Raw genomic sequence first — 19,191 nt, 5'->3', positions numbered from 1 at the left:
CGTGGGCTTCTTTTTTTTTTTTTGTGTTCAAGTAAACCTTAGTTCCATATTCACCTAGCGAAAGTCTCGTGGTCCTATGTATAAAAACGGGAAAAGTTCTAAACGCCTTTTTGGGGTACGAATAAACCTTAACGTAAAGGGGTGATTATCATTGAACTGACTTGTAGTCATACCCGAGCATTAAACAAGAAAAGGCCTGTATTATCTTTTTCTTTTCTTTTTTTCAACCGCATTCTGCTACATAATATCTGGGGACTGGCAGATTCTGTTCGACGTCGCGGTTAATTCTATTTCACGAAGGTAGTACATGCCAGCCAGCAGCTAAGTCATGCAAGCGTCATAGCAATAGGGGGACTAAAATGGCAGGAGGACCTTCATTACTGTGTATTTCCTGTTTCGTTTTTCTTTTTTTTTTTTAAATTGTCTCCGACTGTAATACAGGAAAATATTCGTCAGAATTTTTAAACTTTCACGAGTTATTGCGCGAAACAGGATGTCTAAGGGCAAAATATAATCGTCACACGCTCAGAAATGTTTTTTCACAGTCGTGGACAAAAACATGAACTTTCAAAGTCGTTTTAGTCAGTGTTATCTCTACCGTACCGAATAAACACGAAGCTTAGAGCTTAGACCAAGTGCGCCGCAAGCAGACATCACTCGAAAGAGTTTTCTTGATTTTTTTATAAACGCACCTCGATCGTTTCCTGTTCATTTTTTGTTTCTACATCAGAATTATTTTCGAAAAAAAAAGAAAGCGTAAACAATGGCGTTCGCTCCAAATTTTGTAAGCAGGAGGGACGAACAATATCGATGACTTTGCGCTATCGTCCCAGTGAATCTGGGGGAATTTTCTCTGCTTCGCATAGCTTCAGGCTTAAAATCTATAGCCTGAGATCTAGATCAAATGTTTTTGTGGTTGTTGATACCCAGACATCGCATGGCACACACAGCTCCAGAGAGAGATCGACGCAGAATCTGGAAGCATATGGGGGCCATTTTCCTAGGGAATATCATTAAAAAGAGAAGGCAAACAACCCGTGCATGCGAGCAGAGCCGGGGACTGTAAAATAGGAACGGAAAGCTAGAACTAAAACCAACAAAAAGAAACAAAGCAGATATTTCAAAACAAAGTTTAAAGCAGTACCGAATTAGAGTTCGCTCTGAAATTTAGTGATGACTGCTTTTATGCATTTTAGTTCACGTGAGTTACTATAATGAGAGTTTAACTTTAGATCCCTCCTCACATTTTCCCATCACAGTTGGAGTGATCTTAGCATAATACTAATATTTCTAGTATCTTAGAAACCCTCAAGCTGCCATGATCTGTCGGTTGAGAGTTGAGTTGGTTGAGATTTCGCTTGTCATCATTAGAACAATGATTTGCACGCATTATTTTGTTCGCATGTGTCTTAATGCAGGCGAACCACTGTTCATTCTGTAGGTAAAAAGAGGGACACTTGAACCGAGTATTTTTATCCGCTTCACCAAAAGACAGAAATTCGTAATAGATCAAATGAAAACACAATTTTTTCCGTTAAAGGAAGCCGGCGAAGCAAGTAATAAATATTGCAGGTCGCCAACTGTTCCAAACTGTCAACTATAAATACTGTCGACAGTCTGATAAGCGTTCTTAAATCCGCACTGTCAAAAATGGGAACTTATACTTCACTGCACGTGCAGCTATTAATCAACAGCTGCACTTCAGGCAATGTTGGCGCGGAACTTTCAATCATGTAAGAACGCTGACAGCTCACAATGTATAACATTCATTTTAGGGGAAATAAAAAACTCGAAACTTAAAGGAGTAGCTTGGCAGCAACTGCTAGTATAAGTCCGCCACAATGCGCTATATTTCATACATACATCAAGACTACAAAATATAACGAGCAATCCTGGCCATCGCGTGCATGCAGTAAAAAGGAACCAACCTTAATTTATTTTATTTTTTTACTTATTTTCGGCTAGGTGAGAGTGCACGCTATCGAATGAATAGAAAACATATAATCCGGCGGCCCCGTTGTTCTCGCGTGTCTTCTTTGTCCCTGTCCCTCTATGCTATCCTTGGAATCAATTTTAGCCGAAAACCAGCTAGCAGAAACCAGATTTCTACTTTAACGTGCTCGCGTTTGAAAACTGGAGCTCACGCTCGTGCAGCGCTGAATCCCACAGTTCGACCCTTTTTCATTCATTACTTTGCGGTCATGTTCATCTTTTTCTGGCTGGCATTTCAGTGCTGGCCACCCGTGTTCTGTTCTGTGCCAACGGTTATGTTGCAATTCAAAGCATCTACCTGGTATATTCACCTTCGGTGTCTCTGTATCTCCACACACAACATATCACTACAAGCCAAGACCAGTTTACGACGGAAGTGCTAGTCATCCTTTAGGTACCCGAAAGAGTTTGAAGAGCTGAAGCAATGTTACGTAGCAGATAAACAAGCGACAGTATATCCCTAAGATGTTTCAAAAGTAGATGGTAATAACTTGTATTTTTTTTTTTTTTTAATTTTGACTGTCGTAAAGAAGACGAGCCGTTCCAGCCAGCTACTGTGTAAGACTCCTAAAGTGGAATCTCATGGCACACCACAACATTCTCGCTGAGCTGATTCGACGTTCAGCGCCTGACCTGCGCAAAGCTTGCATAGCTTACGTCGCAGAAGCGCCACTCGTAAATCCTTCACACACGCCGCAACCAAGGCACTCGCGCATTGAAGGGAAAGCGGCGAACGAAATCCTAAATTCAGTACGAGGGCGCGAGCGGAATCGTAAACTCCGTGCGCATATCCAATAGCTAGGCGAAAGCCCCGCTAAAAAAATACTGAGTGTCCTTCGCCATGTGAGTGACATTTGAAAGCCCACGCCGCGGCGAGCTCCAGCCGCCCATTTTCCCCTAACTTGCAGCGCGGCCGCAACCGCCTAATGACTATCCAGCCCCACCGAAGCGGCATGAAAGCAGCGGAAGAAGGGGGCGGGGGAAAGAGGGCGATAGATCAGTGGGAAGAAGGTGACAGACTTTAGACAAAGAGGCCTCGTCGCAAGCCTCATCCTCCTATTTGAAGAGACGAGGGGAAGCGGCAGCCACGGGGGAGAGGTAATTCCAAAATGCGCGCCTCAATTCGTGGCGACGACGACGACGACAATGGTTTGCGCCGCTAACGAGGTAATTAGCATTAGTTAATGAGAATCGCACGCAAATGGCCACGCAGCGCACGCCACATTGCTTTTCGGGCCTTGTTGTAACCGTGCTCTTCTTGCGCGGTTTTAACGTCAGCGCTATGCATGATCGCGCAGGAGGAGCCTGGCCATTTTCGTCACCGCTACTGAATTCCATTTATCGTGGTCCATCATCAGTGCACTGTTATTAGGATCCGGAAATATTTCTGTTTGCAGGCTTAATAACGCGAAGAAAGCGTGGGGTATAGAATGGCTGCGTTTGCATTTTGGAAACGCAAGCCTTGCGCGAGAACTCCGCTTGTAATCGTTTCAGCAAATGTTGAGAAAGTCTGGGTGACTCGCGTTTTTTAAGATGAACACCAGATATGTATGGCCATCGTAAGCGGAAAACAGCTTAGTATCGATTATCAGGAGTGGATCTCCCATTGCTTGATAAACCAGTTTCAGAATGGGCAATTCTCAGGAAAGCGTAGCAGGGGGAGGCAGAAAGTTAGGTGGGCGGATGAGATTAAGAAGTTCGCAGGGGTCAAGTGGATGCAGCTAGCACAGAACCGGGTTAAGTGGAGAAATATGGGAGAGGCCTTCGCCCTGCAGTGGGTATAATCAGGCTGATGATGATGATGATGAATTCTCAGGGACACTCTCGAGGCCGTTCATTTGCTCCCCTATGAACTATATTTGCGAACGACAGCTTCCTAGCCATTCTCTGAGCACCATTCATACGCCATAACAGCGGATATTATGCGGCGAAACGACGAGCTAATGATGAATGGTTAATGTCCTTGCCACTAGTTTCTGAACGCATATACTTCCAGCAGCAACGCTACACGAGACGAAGTGGAAGAAACAAGGGGCGACGCGAGCGCTGTCTAATAACTGTTTTTTTTTTGTTTTTTTTTGTTTTTTTTTTGTTTTCTACAAGGGTTTATTAAATAGGCACCATACACAACAACCAAAACAAAAGTAATTTACCATAAAACTGCGATAGCCCTCAAAAACCGTACGCACGTGCAGAAGGAGGTCAGTCGTATCATCTTAACAAAGCAATACATGACAAGCACCTGCTACCACCCAGTCGCCGCACATTCGCCGAGAGCGCGAATATCCTTTCCCACAAGATTGATAGAACAAGAAGCGACAAAAGCGTCTCATTTCTGCCTTATCAAAAATGCCTCAACTAACTCTCTGCAGATCCGACCTGGGTGACTGAACAAGATTTTTGTCCTGTCCGAATGGCGGAAACAATCTTTACACTTCCGGCAATACGCAGCAAGGTTGGACGAAACTGCACCTTTTACTGACTTTTTTTTTTTTTAATTTTGTTGTTGACGCTCGTGTCGTCCCTTGTTTCTTCCGCTTCGTTTCGTGTATCGCGCTGCTTTAAGATGGATCATTTCCAATTCACAAGTTTTCTGTTTTCTTGCACTTCCCGCAACTCCGGAGAGTTTACGCGGCAAGCCACGTGTTTTTACGACCGAGTTTGCGGCCCAAAACATTCGTCTCCTAAATGTTTCAAACGATCAATGTATATTGGGACTTGTTAAAAAAAAGAAACAAGAAAAAACTAGCAATTATTTGCCTTACTTTTTTTTTTTTTTTTTACTGATATAACCTATTCACACGAGTTGTGATTACCATGCATTCATAAGCATGCAACAGACTTCGCTTGAACCGCACTGGAGCCAGTTTGGTGCGCTGAGCAGAATTCGTTGTGGGCAACGCGCAGAACAGTACGGGCAGCTCCACGCCTCCATGCCTGAGATATTTCTCTACAAACCTGAAATCCCATTCACCTTTCGCTTCGACCCCTGATTCCCATCACATGTGTTTTACACAGGCGCCTCCGAAGGCACCCTTTGTTTTCCTTACTGGTGCGAAAAGTCGAAGGCAACATATTAGCTACCTATGCAAAAAAAAAAAAAAAAAAAAAAAAAAGCAACGAATTACATTTGCGAGCCAGTGATTTAGTCAATCGCAGCGCAGTTTAGGCGGCCGAACGCGGCGTTCGAGAGCGCGGTCCCCCGCGGAGGAGCGCGCAGAGGGGAGGCGCGGGCAGAGTGCCTGAGGGAGGAAGCCAATGATGGGGCCAGCACGCACCCAAGCGAAGGAGTATTTGAGCGGCGGCGTCCCGTAGAACACGTCCTCCGCGAGCGGTGGCGGAGGCTTCGTCTTGGTCGGCACGAAGGCGGACAGGTACGCCGGAGTCCCCTCCGCCCGGAAGGCGTCCGCCTGGCCCTGGGAGGGGACAGCACGGGCCCTTGTCAGCGTCCAGCCGAGAAGACAGCGCACCAACACCAACCAACCCCCTGCTGCCCTCGCGTACGCTGCCCGGCTTAAGGGAACGCCGAGGACATGTCGCCGCCACACACGTCGGCTTCGAGCGAGTTTCCTCAGTTTTGAGGGGAAGACTTGACGTCGTCTACTCGCGCTTCTGGCTTTGCAACGGCGATCGCTACACGGTGCGCGACAGGCTTACCCTGCAAAGGCCGCCGACTCCGAGTGCCTAAAAATATATTCACGGTTTCGCAAAAAATGCTGCCGGCTATCAGTTGCCGAAGATTGCTACCAAATATGTTAGGGCTTTTTTTTTCTTCGTTTTTATACATCTCTATATTAGATCGCCCGGCCTGATTACACCTGAAGACACAACATTCACGTCAGTCGAAGTATAGTTAGTATAAGTTGCGTGGTAACATACTGCTTCGTGGGGCACCGGCTTCGTGAGAAGGAAAATATGACCCTTGCTTTTTGTTCCTGGTTCAGGAGCAGCTGGTAATTGAGTATTAATTACGGACTCATATAGAATTTTTTTTTTCATGGTCCTGCGATAAAGGACTGCCAGAAAGTTTTATTTACAGATTAAGAACATTACAAAAAAATTTAATCAATGAGAAAGCACGTATTTTTATATTTCCTGACAACGTGAAGCCTTTGAAAGAAGTATGGCAGAAACAAGCGTCACCTGGCAGCGCCTGATTACACTGCGAAACATTGGGACAAAAGAACGATTCCGTGTTCAGTTCCCGCGAATAGACATGGATTCCGTTAAAATAAAGATAAACGCGGATCTTCACCTCCACATCGCATCGCTACGTATGCAAAAGAAATCTGCCCTGCGAATGAGTTCATGCACGTGGGCGACACCATTCGGGAACATTTCGACATTTACTTGTCAAGCCTTCGAAGACAGCCCGACAATATCTGGGCTCGTGAGTTATGTCGCCGCGGCTGACTTCAATCTCCGACCCATGCATTTCAATCTGGCCCCGTGAATCGAACAGAAAGAAACGAACCTCCTTGGACCGCCTAAGTTTACGCCGGAAGGCAGAGTTATTGAGTAGGCGAAGAGGGGGAGAACGCAAGCAGAACAAAAAGCAAGTCTGCCTTCCCCTGACACGTAATCACCTCGGCCAAAGTTTTACGAATCCCATCTAGCTGGCTTCGATAAAAAGATGAGCGCGGGAGACCCTTTCCTGCAGGTACCGGGGCCCAGATTGCGAGGGCGATCAATACTCATCACTGCTTCAACTAGGCAGGTAGTATACTAGGCGGACATCCGGGCCCAGCCAGAAAAGACTGACTGAGAGATCGCGCTGAAGGAGAAGCGAGCTAAGACGAGGAAATATATAAAGGGAGAAGGCGGCTGTCCTGAAAAACAAGGCTGCATGGCCGCCCCAAGAATGGCAGCCTGTCTCTGCGCGAGAGCTAACGGGTGGTGGACGAACGAGCGAGATCGCGACGAGGGCCTTCTCGACGAATGGCCGCTCTCCTTTGTCGGAGGACGGGATAAGACCAGCCCGCGCTCCATTCCCGCGATAAGGGCTAGAGAAAAGCGGAGCGCCAGGTGTACGACGCCGAGCGCGCGCAAGGCCTTTCGTTTTGCCGGACGGCGCGGAAAGCGTCGCGGGTGGGAAAGGTGGGGGGATGCTGTGCGGTGCGAACAGCGGTCGTTAGACCACCGGCCCGGCCAGAACCAAGCACCGCTTCTTCGCTCGCTTTGCTCTCGCGCCAGTGTTTGTTGTGCTCCGCCGACCTGCGCACAGATAAAGCCGCGGCGCTCTCGGCGGTTCAAACTGCTGATGCCACCCTCGCTTTGTCCAGCTTAGTTCACATCAAGAAATGTGTGAGGCGAACGAAAGAATCGGGGAGCTTGCGCCTCGGCTCTTCTTCCTATCCTGCCCGCTTCTTTTCTGCGTGCGAGGAAAAAGGAAACCGTTCATTGCTTCTTTTCGGCGTCATCGAGAAACACTTATGGTTGCTCGCCGATAAAATAAAGCGCCACTTCAGAGAAACTTGAGCGGAACGCGCACCATAGTGTACTGATGTCTAAGCAATGTATATTATATCTGTATGTAGACCATAATACGCTTAATGTTTGCTGCACCTCTCCCAATATACATAGCGGTTCGTAGCCCCGTTTTGAACTAAGATTATAAGGCATCCACATCGCGGCAAGCGCTCTATCTGGCACCTCAGCCGAGACGTCTTAATCTTAGTAGCTCCATTGATTAGCCTGTAGACCGACGGTTTTGTGTTCACGATGTTTATAATCAAAATGAAAATTAATTTACCCATTGTGACCTCAACATCACTTTTCATTACTGTTAAGCGTTAAAAAATGAACTTAGCACTAAAAAAAGCGGCCTAGGCCTACCTTTTGTAACGATTCATTTGTTTTCATTTGGTCGAGAAGCGAATCGTAACGGCAGGTACGATAGAGCTGAACGCCACGCCGCTGCTTGACCCGTACTGCCGCCGCATCCCGTCGGACTATGTTCTGCCAATTAGTTGCCCGATCATCGCACATTTTATTTTCCGAGAGATGGCGCCATGTGAGGAGCATTGCCAGGCTCCCTCATTCGTCGGCGTCAGCGGCGGTCGCCCAGCACGGCACAGAAGCTTTACTCACGTAAGTGGCACCACTACCGTCAACGTCATCGGGAGCATCAGCCAGTGACAGTGAACCAAATGAAATAAAAACGAAATGAAGAGTTACGATCATGGCCTGAGGGAGGGGGGGGGGGGGGGGGGGGCGAGCACCAGCATTACGGCTATCTCCCATCAGTTCTGTTATACTGCCACTATCCGCCACGTCACCTGGCATACCATGGCGGTATGAAATAATATAATAAAGAATAGGGAGATGCATAAGAACTCTCTTTACATATACCCGACTGCGGAGGTCGAGTTGATTGTAATAGACCGGACCAGGTTTACATGAACCCGACCCGACGAGCGGCGATTACGGCGGCGCCTTGCGTCGAGGCGAAGAACTAGCAGACGGCACCCTATTCCAGTTTTATTCCTCCGCGGATTTCTAGCGTTTTCTGTATTGTTCTCCTCTCCCACTGTGCCCCGGCTCAACTCGACGGCATTTATATTCTTCCTGCAGCGGGGTCGAGTCGAGCAACCCACTACCTGCTCAGCACTTTATTCGACTCGACCCCTCGACTTCTCGACCCAACCCCACAGCATTTACATGAACCCGGTAACCGGTTTTCGACCGGATAACACAACTTAATCCGCTCCTGTCGAGTCCATGTAAACGTCACTAAGGTCTGTCTTTAAATGCACGACGCGATAGCGGCCAGTGGTCCTCTGGCGTGCTTGCGCACTGAGAAATCAAGACGATCGATTTATACTGCGAAGCCCGCTTTCGGACGGAAAACTCTGACGATACACAGATGCGATGCACTTTGACGCTGATGCAGCACTGAGAAATGAACCGAAAACAGAGAAATTTTGCGGTTAGGGCGCCGTAGGGCAGCGGCGTACATCAGGTCGCGGTGGTTCCGATGGTAGCCGCACGCTAACGCCACTAAGCCATGTCAGCCAAAGATTCAATGAAATGCTCGCTGACTGCTTCCATAATGCTTCCTTCCTAATTAAGCAGACTGCGTTAGAACACGATCGTAAGGTGCCGCTTTACGTGAAAGACCACATAATATACGCAAAAGCTTCCACTTGTTTCCTAGCCTCGTGAAGGTGTCCTGCGTTGCCTAATTGATAGCGTGTCGGGATCGTAACGCAACGATCGTGGTTTCAAATCCCGCCTGAATTTACTGAAGGTTTTCTTCGGGCGAAATCAGTTCATTTATAAAGTTGCATCATTTGCGACATGCGGCGACCGTTATTTCGCATGGTGCATCGTGTTTTGATCACTGTTAGTCCACGCGTCATATGAAGTTCAGCGTAAATGTTGCGAGTGTTCCTGCGCGAGTTCATGCGGCTGGGAAGTTGTGAGCCTATCGACCGATCAGGATTTTACGCGGTAGAGCAATGTCGCTCAAAAACCAGCGTCGGCGTTTTAACGTTAAAATGCACACGTTATTTTCTCTCAGAATTGCAGAGCAGCAGTTTTTTGTGCAGCCTTCGGGCTGGTGTCGTATCAATATGCTTCTTACTTAGCACCCATCAGCTAGTCATGTTGGAGGCTAGTTTCCGGTAAATATTGGTACCGACACCATATGTACTTCCGATTGTATGCTGTTAATGGTGAGTGTATAATCCACGGGCACGTGAGATAGATACGGCGCCTTCTTCCCAAAACCTAACTGAAACAAAAAATCTAAAGGTTTGCGGAATGAAAACGCGGTGATAAGGCGCTATCGCATCTTCTCTTAAGGAGAACCTTGAGCGCCGCCTGTTCTTCGTATATTTTTTTTTCTCAAGGCCAAATACGCCAATTCTGTGCTTTGTAACGAAGTTGGTCAGGGAACAAAGGTGACCTAGTGGCATTACAGTCGAAATGGAGAAGTGGGTATGGGTTGGGCATAAGCCACTCTGCTTGCTGCCCTTAGCGACTATCGAAATAGCCTCTAAATATGATTATTAAGGCGAAAGCCTTTAACGGCTCATCGTTGACGTCAGCCTCCTTGACTCTTAACAGGAAATCCAACCTCCACCCCCCTTGGATCCCCAGCCTAGCGCTTTATCGCTGCGCCACGCCCCGGATTGTGAAACGCTCTTCATAATTCTCCTTGTCTACAGTGAGAATGATAGCGAGATTTCTTGAGTGGCAGATACTGCGCCTTTCCTTTCCTGTAGACGAATTATAGAACGCGGGTAATGCGTTCAATGAAATGCTGGTAGTGTTCGACAAGGGGCGCGCGATGTACAGTCACGACAGGTCATGACATCAAAAGGAGATTCATCCATATACGAAGCTGCATGACCCCGCCGGGCGTTCGATCCAGGCGTCCGTGCGCCCTTTTTGCAGCATTGAAAGTTAGGTATCTGCAGTGATGTTTCCAGAACCATCACAAAGGCGTTGTATCCGCGAAAATATTCTTCTCACGTTTTGTTTATTACCTAATTTGACGATGAATCGACTATAGTGGGCTTCATGGTGAGGTTAGTTCACAGTTCCTACCTAGATTCAATTCCCAAGATATGAACGTACTGCAAAATAGAGGTGAAGATACAGCTATATCTGTGGCACATGGGAATAAAATGGCGATTTTGTTTTCTGCAAACATCCTACGTAGAGGTCACGCTCAGAATGCACATGTTCTACATTTACCACGAAACACTCTTATTAACTAACACGTCGTAATTTGGAGGGCACACACTAGTGCTTCTAAGGGGATATATTGGAGTAATAAAGTAAATGTCTACCCAGATTACTGATATTGCTTTGTCCCCATACCATACAGTAATTATCTATCCCCTTGTTGAGAGTTTGGCCGTCATCGCTTCTAATTTTTGGACACAGATCCCTCAAAGAAATTAGCCTTTGGCATACTACCTACACTTTTGTTTTCTCTGTATATATGTGTCAGATTTAACCATTTGACGGTTATTTAGCCATGGCTACTGAGCGTAAGCTTTATACGCGAAAGCACATTGTAATGCATCCTTTCACTTAACTCTGCTGTTTCACTTGGTAGCGTAGCTAACCCTAATCGAGCTGATTTATACTTTGGAAGGCGCAATTCCGGCCAGTGAGTGCTCAGAGACCAACGTTCTACTGGAATGTAACCTTACACTCCTTTAGGCCTAGCTAGGCATTTTAGACTTAAATATGAATACGCTCAAATAGGCTGAGGAAGGTATGTTCAAGTCAACGTGTGTTGAGAGACGTTCAGGCTTCATTTTCTAATCTGTGCTTTGTTAGGCATAATTAGCGTTAACTAAAATTAATTGTATTTGTCCTCCACCGTGTTCATGGCCATCGTCACTTATAGCAAGTCATAGTATAAGCACGTATAGCAAAGGTAAGCTTGGTTGTTGTCATGGCAACGCTCGGAGCAAGTCATAGTATAACAATGCACAGCAAAGCTAGGCTTGTTTGTAGTCGTAGCAACATGCGGTTAGGCCGACGGAAACTGAAAATCACGGAAACCCACCGTGTTAGGCTAGAAGAGTTTTCGCACTAAAATATTACCGAAGAAAGCTGCTTCATCTGCCTGTACCGTACCTCTGTCGCGCTAGACTCATCCTACCTGCGAAACCTTCGGGGAAACACCGCCATTGTCAAAGGACACAAGTCTACTACATCTCTGCGAATGCTCGGCGCAGCGCTGTCGCTCAATGCCGCCTTCGTTCCTACAGTGCAAGAACGCTCTTTTATGGATCACAGCCCTTGGGCGAAATTACCCTCCCACTGGTTGTTTAAAACGGCCCATTGCTTTCCAGCTCACTAACACTTGCTAGAAGAAATGTGCGAGATAGAACCTGGTTAGGTCGACGTCAAAGAAGAAAAAAAGAATGCCAACCAGTTCGATACAGCCTAGCCGTTTGACTTGAAAGAGATCAGGAATACCACTGCACGCCTAAGTAATGCCTTAAAACATTATATTTCGCGCGGAAACTTCGAAGGAGAGTCTTGAAGCAGGGCACACCTACATGAGGCGGCCGTCGCAAAGCTTACTCGAAGTGAGGGCGAAAATTCGAAATATCCGCTTTCGATCTAATGGCGTTTCACCGCGGAGAACACTGCGGAAAGCGAGAGGCGGGCGAGAAAGGCCGTTAGATTCCTCCAAGTGCATTGGACGGGAATGAATGCCACCGCCTAGGACGACACTACTTACACGGCCTCCTCGCTGGCATCGCCGGAGGGGGAACGCGGGCTGCGAGGGCAGCGCTGGGGGAGAGCAAGTGCGCGAAACAGAAGCGGCGGCGCAGCAGGCGCCGTTGCAGCGCTTGTGCGCACGCGTAATGGGATTTCGTGTCCATTAGGCGGGAGCCGGCACGCGCGGGAGAGCGCACGCGCCCGCACGCCACCGGCGTTTGCCCCTATTTGCGTTTTCAAAACAAACGGGCCAAATATCGGGAGGCGAAGGGGAGCGCGCAAAACACTCGGCGCCGCCACTGCCTGGCCGATGCGCACCGACGCCACGGCTGGAAAACAAAGGGCGCGCATACTTCTTCTCCAAATACAGCGGCCCCCAGACTAGAAAAATGGAGAAACGTACAAATTAAATCAACGGCGTGGCGCTAAGAGGGGTAGAAAAGAAGAAAAAGAAAAGGCAGTAATGAAAGATAGAATGTCCGTGAGACAGTACCCCAACACCACGCTCGCGGGCTAATGGTGTAGAATCCCTTGTGAGATTTTGCTAGGGTTCGGCGGCCCGAGCCTTCTGTTCTGGCGCCCGCAAGCAGCACTGAAGCTATTGCTTGGTGGTTTATCTCTATTTTCTTTCAGTTTTGCCGGTCCTTGTAGTGTAAAACACGCAGATGCATGCTACGCCGCATTCAAAGACAATAACACACACGCACACCATTATATATATATATATATATATATATATATATATATATATATATATATATATATATATATAGAGAGAGAGAGAGAGAGAGTAATAGAGTACTGCTTGCTCTTGCTACGCAGAGTATTTAACCACCACCGCGCGATAAAACTGGTGTATTGTGTGTTTCGCGCACAAGTTTGCGACTAAAGCCGGCTAAAAAGAACAAGCGTTCATTGCAGTGCCTTACAAATTTCTAAACACAACTTTGTACTGTTGTGTTTGCACGCTTGCCGCTGGTGCAACTTTTCGGTGACTAAACGCGCATACCTGCGTAAGCAACAACTCCCTCGCTTCCTCTCGAACACACTGCTACCGCTTCGTTCGCACACACACAAAAAAGGAAAAAAAGAACTGGCTGAACGAAATTAGACCGTTTCGCCGCGAGGTTTACTGCGGTTGCGTTCAAGACACTCCGCGAAGTTAGCGCGAAAATAAGCGAAACAGCTCAGCAGCGCCAGCCGTCGACGAGTTTAGGGTGCGCGGGAGCGGAACAAAATCTCTGGCATTGAGCGACAAAAAGCACCCTCGGGCAACAAAAACAACAGCCAGGACGAGGCGCACGGGACGGTGCTACCCGACCGGAGGGCTGGCAACCGGTTGGCACGCAAATGGCCGCTGCAGCTAAATATGTCCGGAATGCGCTGCGGAGCTGTTGTACCACACGCTGGCCTTAGTTTCAGAGACAAAAAGCGCTTTGCTCTTCCATGGGGCCAGAGGCAGGGGTGGGGGAAGAGTGCGTTACACACGAGGCAGCAGGTATAATTAGTCATGCAATGCATGAACACAAACTTTGTTAGACCAAAAGACCAGGCAACACTTACCTCCTGTGGAGGAACATCGAATGATACTGTCCTCAAGTCCACCTTGCAATAGGTGTCGATACAGGGTATGATGAAAAAGATACCTGCACCAAGAGACAAACGGCGAGTTTCAGGAAAATGGGGTTTGTTTCGTCTGTAATGAAACCTCCCTTCGCAAATTTCTCTCTTTGATTTTCTTTTTTAAACGCTGGGGCACTTGTCACGTCAGGATCTTTTCCGAGATTTTTCAATTCAAAGATTTTTCTGGGAGGCAAATGCGCGTGGTCCACATCGAGGTTGCACTTTGCCTCCCTCATATTCTTCTCGGAGCTGCTCGTCTACCCAGTGTGCTCCAAATTGGCTACACCGCGGTCTTACAATGGCGGCTTAGAAGCCGATCAGAAAGCAGGAACAGGCTGTCAGGCGCCATTTTGGAGCCGTGCTACGGCTCGCTCCTGTTGCTTGAATTCTATATTGGCCAACCGTAAAAAGGAGCAACTTCTCTTATCATATTCCTGCCTCCTCCTATATACTACACCTCTCTTCGTTATTCTCTCTTTCTTTTTTCTCTTTTTGGTACCACTACTACCAGCTTCACTGACACGAAAGCAAATACAGTTTCGCCTTTTCTTGTTTATTCGGAATGGACAGCGAGTTCTGGCAGGTTAGTAAAAACAGTTTCCCTCCTCTTTCATGCCGAACGTACATTTTACGACAGGGTGTCATATGTACTCTTGGACGGACTAATTTTGCCTTTAAAATGTATATGGATGCACCGCCCATAATTGTCCATAATCGCATCATGCGAGAAGTGTCACTTTCGAGAAAATGTGTTATTCAGATTTCACCTAACGGAAGCCAAACGTGGTGGCGTCGCCTGCCTCCGTAGGCAGCGTTATGCGTTAGCCTGTGGTTAAAAGGAACCGCCTTTATCAAAAGTAGCTTGGCATTCACGGAATTCGTTTCGCAGCAGAACAGTGCAGCCTTTATGGCACCCCTGGAGACAAAAAGGTCCCGAAAGGTGAGGACGAGTGTTTTCATTACTTTGCGCAGCTTAATGGGGGCCATGGTTACGAGTTTCATTACGTGGCTATGGATCAAACGTTGTTATTTGGTTACTGTTCGGCAAAAACGGTACACTGACCTGCTTTCGTCGCTCTCTCTAAACATTATCATCGATTCTAATTCGAATCTCACAGCATTCCAGCTTCGGTGTGAAATGCCGTGAATTGATGCGCATCTCCAGCACATGGCGCCGCTCGCCTCAGTGATGACAGGCACAGGCTCGGATTTGGGAGGAAGGCACTCACTTCAGCTCAGACGGAAATGTTTTGTAGCGAAACCTAGCAGAAGGGAAAGTGGGCTGAGGACCTCCATTTCTTTTTTCGTTATTTTTTTTTTTTTGCCGATGAAAGACCACGAATTGTATTGAAGAATTTTAGGAAAGTCCACCACCCGCCACCTCGAGGAGTAACCGTAAATCCACCCTGAAATATTCAGCTTTTTCTAAGATGGCAAGTTGGGCTAGTTGGGTTATGTTCATCTTGAGGAAATATACAGCGCGACCTGAGATTTTTCTAAGATCCTGGAAATGTGCGTGTCAGGGGGCAGAAGGCCCGTCCTTTCCTCTGCAGTTGATGTTTCATGCAAGAACACGTCGAATGGACTACCATGAGAGGTAACTACGTTTTGGTACATGCAACAAGCATACAGTGCAGTCACTCAAATACTATATACTGAACGGTGTGCATCCACGTTTCGTTTTGGGGCAACGATAGCCTTCGATTTCAGTTGTGGGTCGAAAGATATATATATATATATATATATATATATATATATATATATATATATATATATATATATATATATATATATATATATATATATATATATATATATATATATATATATATATATATACCACGACTTAGAGCACCGCTGCGCTCAAATGCGCTAGTCACGTGGTATTATTTGTATTTCGCGGGCTTTCTTTTGAGCCCGGAAAAAAAGATACACGTGAGACTTTCTTTATCGCAATTAATGGAATGGGGGTTTCCGAAGGTGCTCTACAACTTTCTAATTCACATTTTTGGTCTAAGGTGAATATTTATTAAATTAGAAAAATTAACATAATTAGCCAATTAACTAATTGCAAAACAAAAAATCGCCTGTAGTGCGCAAGGAGGCTGGCAGTTGAATGCAATTGGTTTCACTGACCTACCTCAAATGTATTATTTTGTATCCCTTGGTTCAAGTTAGTTGGGACACCCGGTATATATTTGTGTGCGTGCGTGCGTGCGTGTGTGTGTGTGTGTGTGTGTGTGTGTGTGTGTGTGTGTGTGTGTGCGTGTGTGTGTGTGTGTGTGTGTGTGTGTGTGTGTGTGTGTGTGTGTGTGTGTGTGTGTGTGTGTGTGTGTGTGTGTGTGTGTGTGTGTGTGTGTGTGTGTGTGTGTGTGTGTGTGTGTGTGTGTGTGTGTGTGTGTGTGTGTGTGTGTGTGTGTGTGTGTGTGTGTGTGTGTGTGTGTGTGTGTGTGTGTGTGTGTGTGTGTGTGTGTGTGTGTGTGTGTGTGTGTGTGTGTGTGTGTGTGTGTGTGTGTGTGTGTGTGTGTGTGTGTGTGTGTGTGTGTGTGTGTGTGTGTGTGTGTGTGTGTGTGTGTGTGTGTGTGTGTGTGTGTGTGTGTGTGTGTGTGTGTGTGTGTGTGTGTGTGTGTGTGTGTGTGTGTGTGTGTGTGTGTGTGTGTGTGTGTGTGTGTGTGTGTGTGTGTGTGTGTGTGTGTGTGTGTGTGTGTGTGTGTGTGTGTGTGTGTGTGTGTGTGTGTGTGTGTGTGTGTGTGTGTGCACGCACCGACACACAAGACAGCCCATTCTGCTTAGAATATCCCCATGGACCCCCACTGTACTAACCTGGAAGTCGGGAGGTGTGCAGCTGAAACTGCGCGAGCTCTAGAAATCAATATAATCTCACCGAAAAGTGGAGAAAATGTATGAATATTCTTGGCTGCCTTGCCGCCTTTCCGTTTACACTTTTTTTTAGTTTATGATTTGCAAATATAGCTCAATAAAAGAGTATCTCCTTGACCATACTAATGCAACACTACTGCATTAACAGTGGAGCACAAGCAGCTGTATCACCCGTACCAATTACCTTAATCGCCGTATCTCAGCCTCGGCAACAGTACAGGCACCATGAACAATGAGCATAAACACAAAAACTCAAATGTTTTTGCTGTTGATTCGATAAAACCAGTAAACGTTACTTCCATATCCATTCTTTAGAGCTGCTATCATCCCTTAATGGCTGATTCTAGCAGTGCATATATGCAAGGTTTATCGTCCAAGAAGATTTCAAAATGATTATTACTTCACGAGCAAAATTTATCAAGGGCGCTGGGTTTGCAGACACTCAATTTCCAGAGTCTTGGCTGTGGTCATCCGTAGGATCAACCTCTCACCTGGGCCTTTGGCTCCTCCGCGAAGCAATCGACCGAGGCGGAAGATGACTGCACGCTCGTATTCTTGAACTACCTGCAATATTGAAGCACTCTACTTTGAACACTGTTGGAAAAAGCACATGATTCGAAAACTGCGTAAACAAACGGTCTACGCCTATTTCGGCTACATTTTAGCCAAAGAGAGTCGCCAGTAGGGGCTCTGCTGTGCGATGAAATATTACACCTATTTCCACTCTGATTTTTTCTTTACCAAAATGAGTAAAAAAAAAAAAAAATCGGAAAACCAGTTCAATTTATATTTCGCAAAAGGGTACATATTTATTTTAGCAAGACCGCCAAGAAACCAATGAGCTCACGGCAGCCAATAGCTCCCAACACAACTGCAGGATGATTTCACGCATCTGTTACCAAACGACGCCCCCACATCGCCGCATTGAGGTTGATTCCTGGTGAGGCTGGAATTCTAGGCAATGAGCTAGTGCATCACCCCTCCCACGAATTTCAGCCCCTCATCTACCCACACAGGACGCTATCTCTTCACTACAAAGGAGAAATCTGTCTTCACTATGACAACATCAGAGAAACTCTTCGTACACTTCCTATTCTGGACAAATCCCTCTCTACCAAGCAAATATCCAACTACATTCCTTAATCTTACCCTTTCTTTTCTCTACCGTATCACGCACTCTCTCGCATGCCCCAATCGTCCTGAACTCTATGTTAATTTAGGACACCATATTTCCTCTTCCCCGCTGCAATTCAGCCCCCTGGTATTCAACACCCTTTTCTGCAAAGTGGCGGGCCTGGCTAGCCTCGGACCAGCTGAGAGACCAGTTTGGTGATTGTGGCCTAGGACATTCTATGCGCTTTAGATTGCGTTTCAATAAAGTTTTTTTAATTTTTCTCGTTCGCTTTAACCGAGTCCTATAAGGAACGTACCAGCGTGGCCTGCGGCCAGCGTGTCTTACTCGAAACCCAAGAGTCCTGAAGGGTTGGATTCCGACTTCAACCTTCCCATCTCAAATAAAAAGCCCTGTTTGGTAGCGCCAGCCAACTCGGTCATGTGATGTGGTCTCGTGACGTCACTCAACCCGATGACCAGTCGGTGCATGGCCGTGTCACCTGCCGACTACCAGAGTCATAGACAGTCTTTCGCTGACAACGACGTCAACGCCCGATTTTGAGAGGAAAGAAACATTTAACTATTTTGCTTTATAAATTATCTTAATTTATTGGTGGTACGTGCATCTTGCACGTATTTACAGTCCAGTGCGTCTCTGCACTCTTCATGTAAGCCAACTGAGCTTCACGTTAATTGTTTTACGTTTCTCTCCCAGAGGCACTCAGACACGAGGTAGAAATACGTGCGCCTTATAAATCTGCAAGCAGAAATAAAAGTTGATATGTGCCTTGCAACTAAAAAGAAAAAAATATACATTGCGCCGTGCGCAGTCATTTCGCGGGTAAAAGCAGCTGGCCTTAAAAAAAGTAGTGCAGCAAGAGTCACCGCAGAGAAGCCAACGCCAGACTGGGCGTTGCGAAGCGTTTTGCACATACATGCTGAGTAGCAGTGCCGGAAAGCTGGTACACCAGCAAACGCAATATCGTCAGCGCTTTTTCTTTCGGACACGCATCGACCTCATTCCATGATTCCATGCTGCTGCAGGGCACCCTTTGAGGTTTGTGTCGCCTACACTGGCAAGCACTAGGTCAAAAGGCAAGAGCTGCATCTGAGAAACGATATTCGTAGCCCGTCAGCTAGACGCATGCATCTGCGGGTATGCGTTGTGTATAGAGCAATGCGTTTGTGTGGAACAAGTGTTGATAAGAATTCATGAACCATGTCACAGCTTGCAACAGCTTCTGTGCACCTCGGGTTATGCAATCGCACCACGGAGTGGGACAGTATGTCATTGCGGAAAATTCTATAGAACATCACTGGTGTATTCGTTCGTAACATGCGTGGCAAGAGCGAAATGCACGCTGCGAGCAGCTGCCCATGATAAAAGTG

At 46.8% G+C, this 19,191-nt stretch overlaps 1 protein-coding gene across 1 annotated transcript in view; it reads right to left on the bottom strand.

Annotated features, from left to right (window-relative positions):
• LOC146172401 (band 7 protein AGAP004871-like) overlaps window positions 1–19,191 on the bottom strand; it is a 183,463-nt gene that overhangs the window by 8,165 nt on the left and 156,107 nt on the right. Inside the window, exons 3-4 of the mRNA XM_084586070.1 lie at window positions 17,181–17,253; window positions 13,750–13,832 (exon numbers count right to left, since the gene is read on the bottom strand). Of these exons, the coding sequence (XP_084442196.1) occupies window positions 13,750–13,832; window positions 17,181–17,253 (156 nt within the window). The remainder of the gene's footprint in view (window positions 1–13,749; window positions 13,833–17,180; window positions 17,254–19,191) is intronic.

This window comes from Amblyomma maculatum, unplaced genomic scaffold (assembly GCF_055883805.1).
Source record: "Amblyomma maculatum isolate TAMU_Amacu unplaced genomic scaffold, ASM5588380v1 scaffold_13, whole genome shotgun sequence".
Lineage (NCBI taxonomy): Eukaryota > Metazoa > Arthropoda > Arachnida > Ixodida > Ixodidae > Amblyomma > Amblyomma maculatum.
Note: the sequence above shows the minus strand (reverse complement) of the source record. Positions and strands in the feature narration are given on the sequence as shown.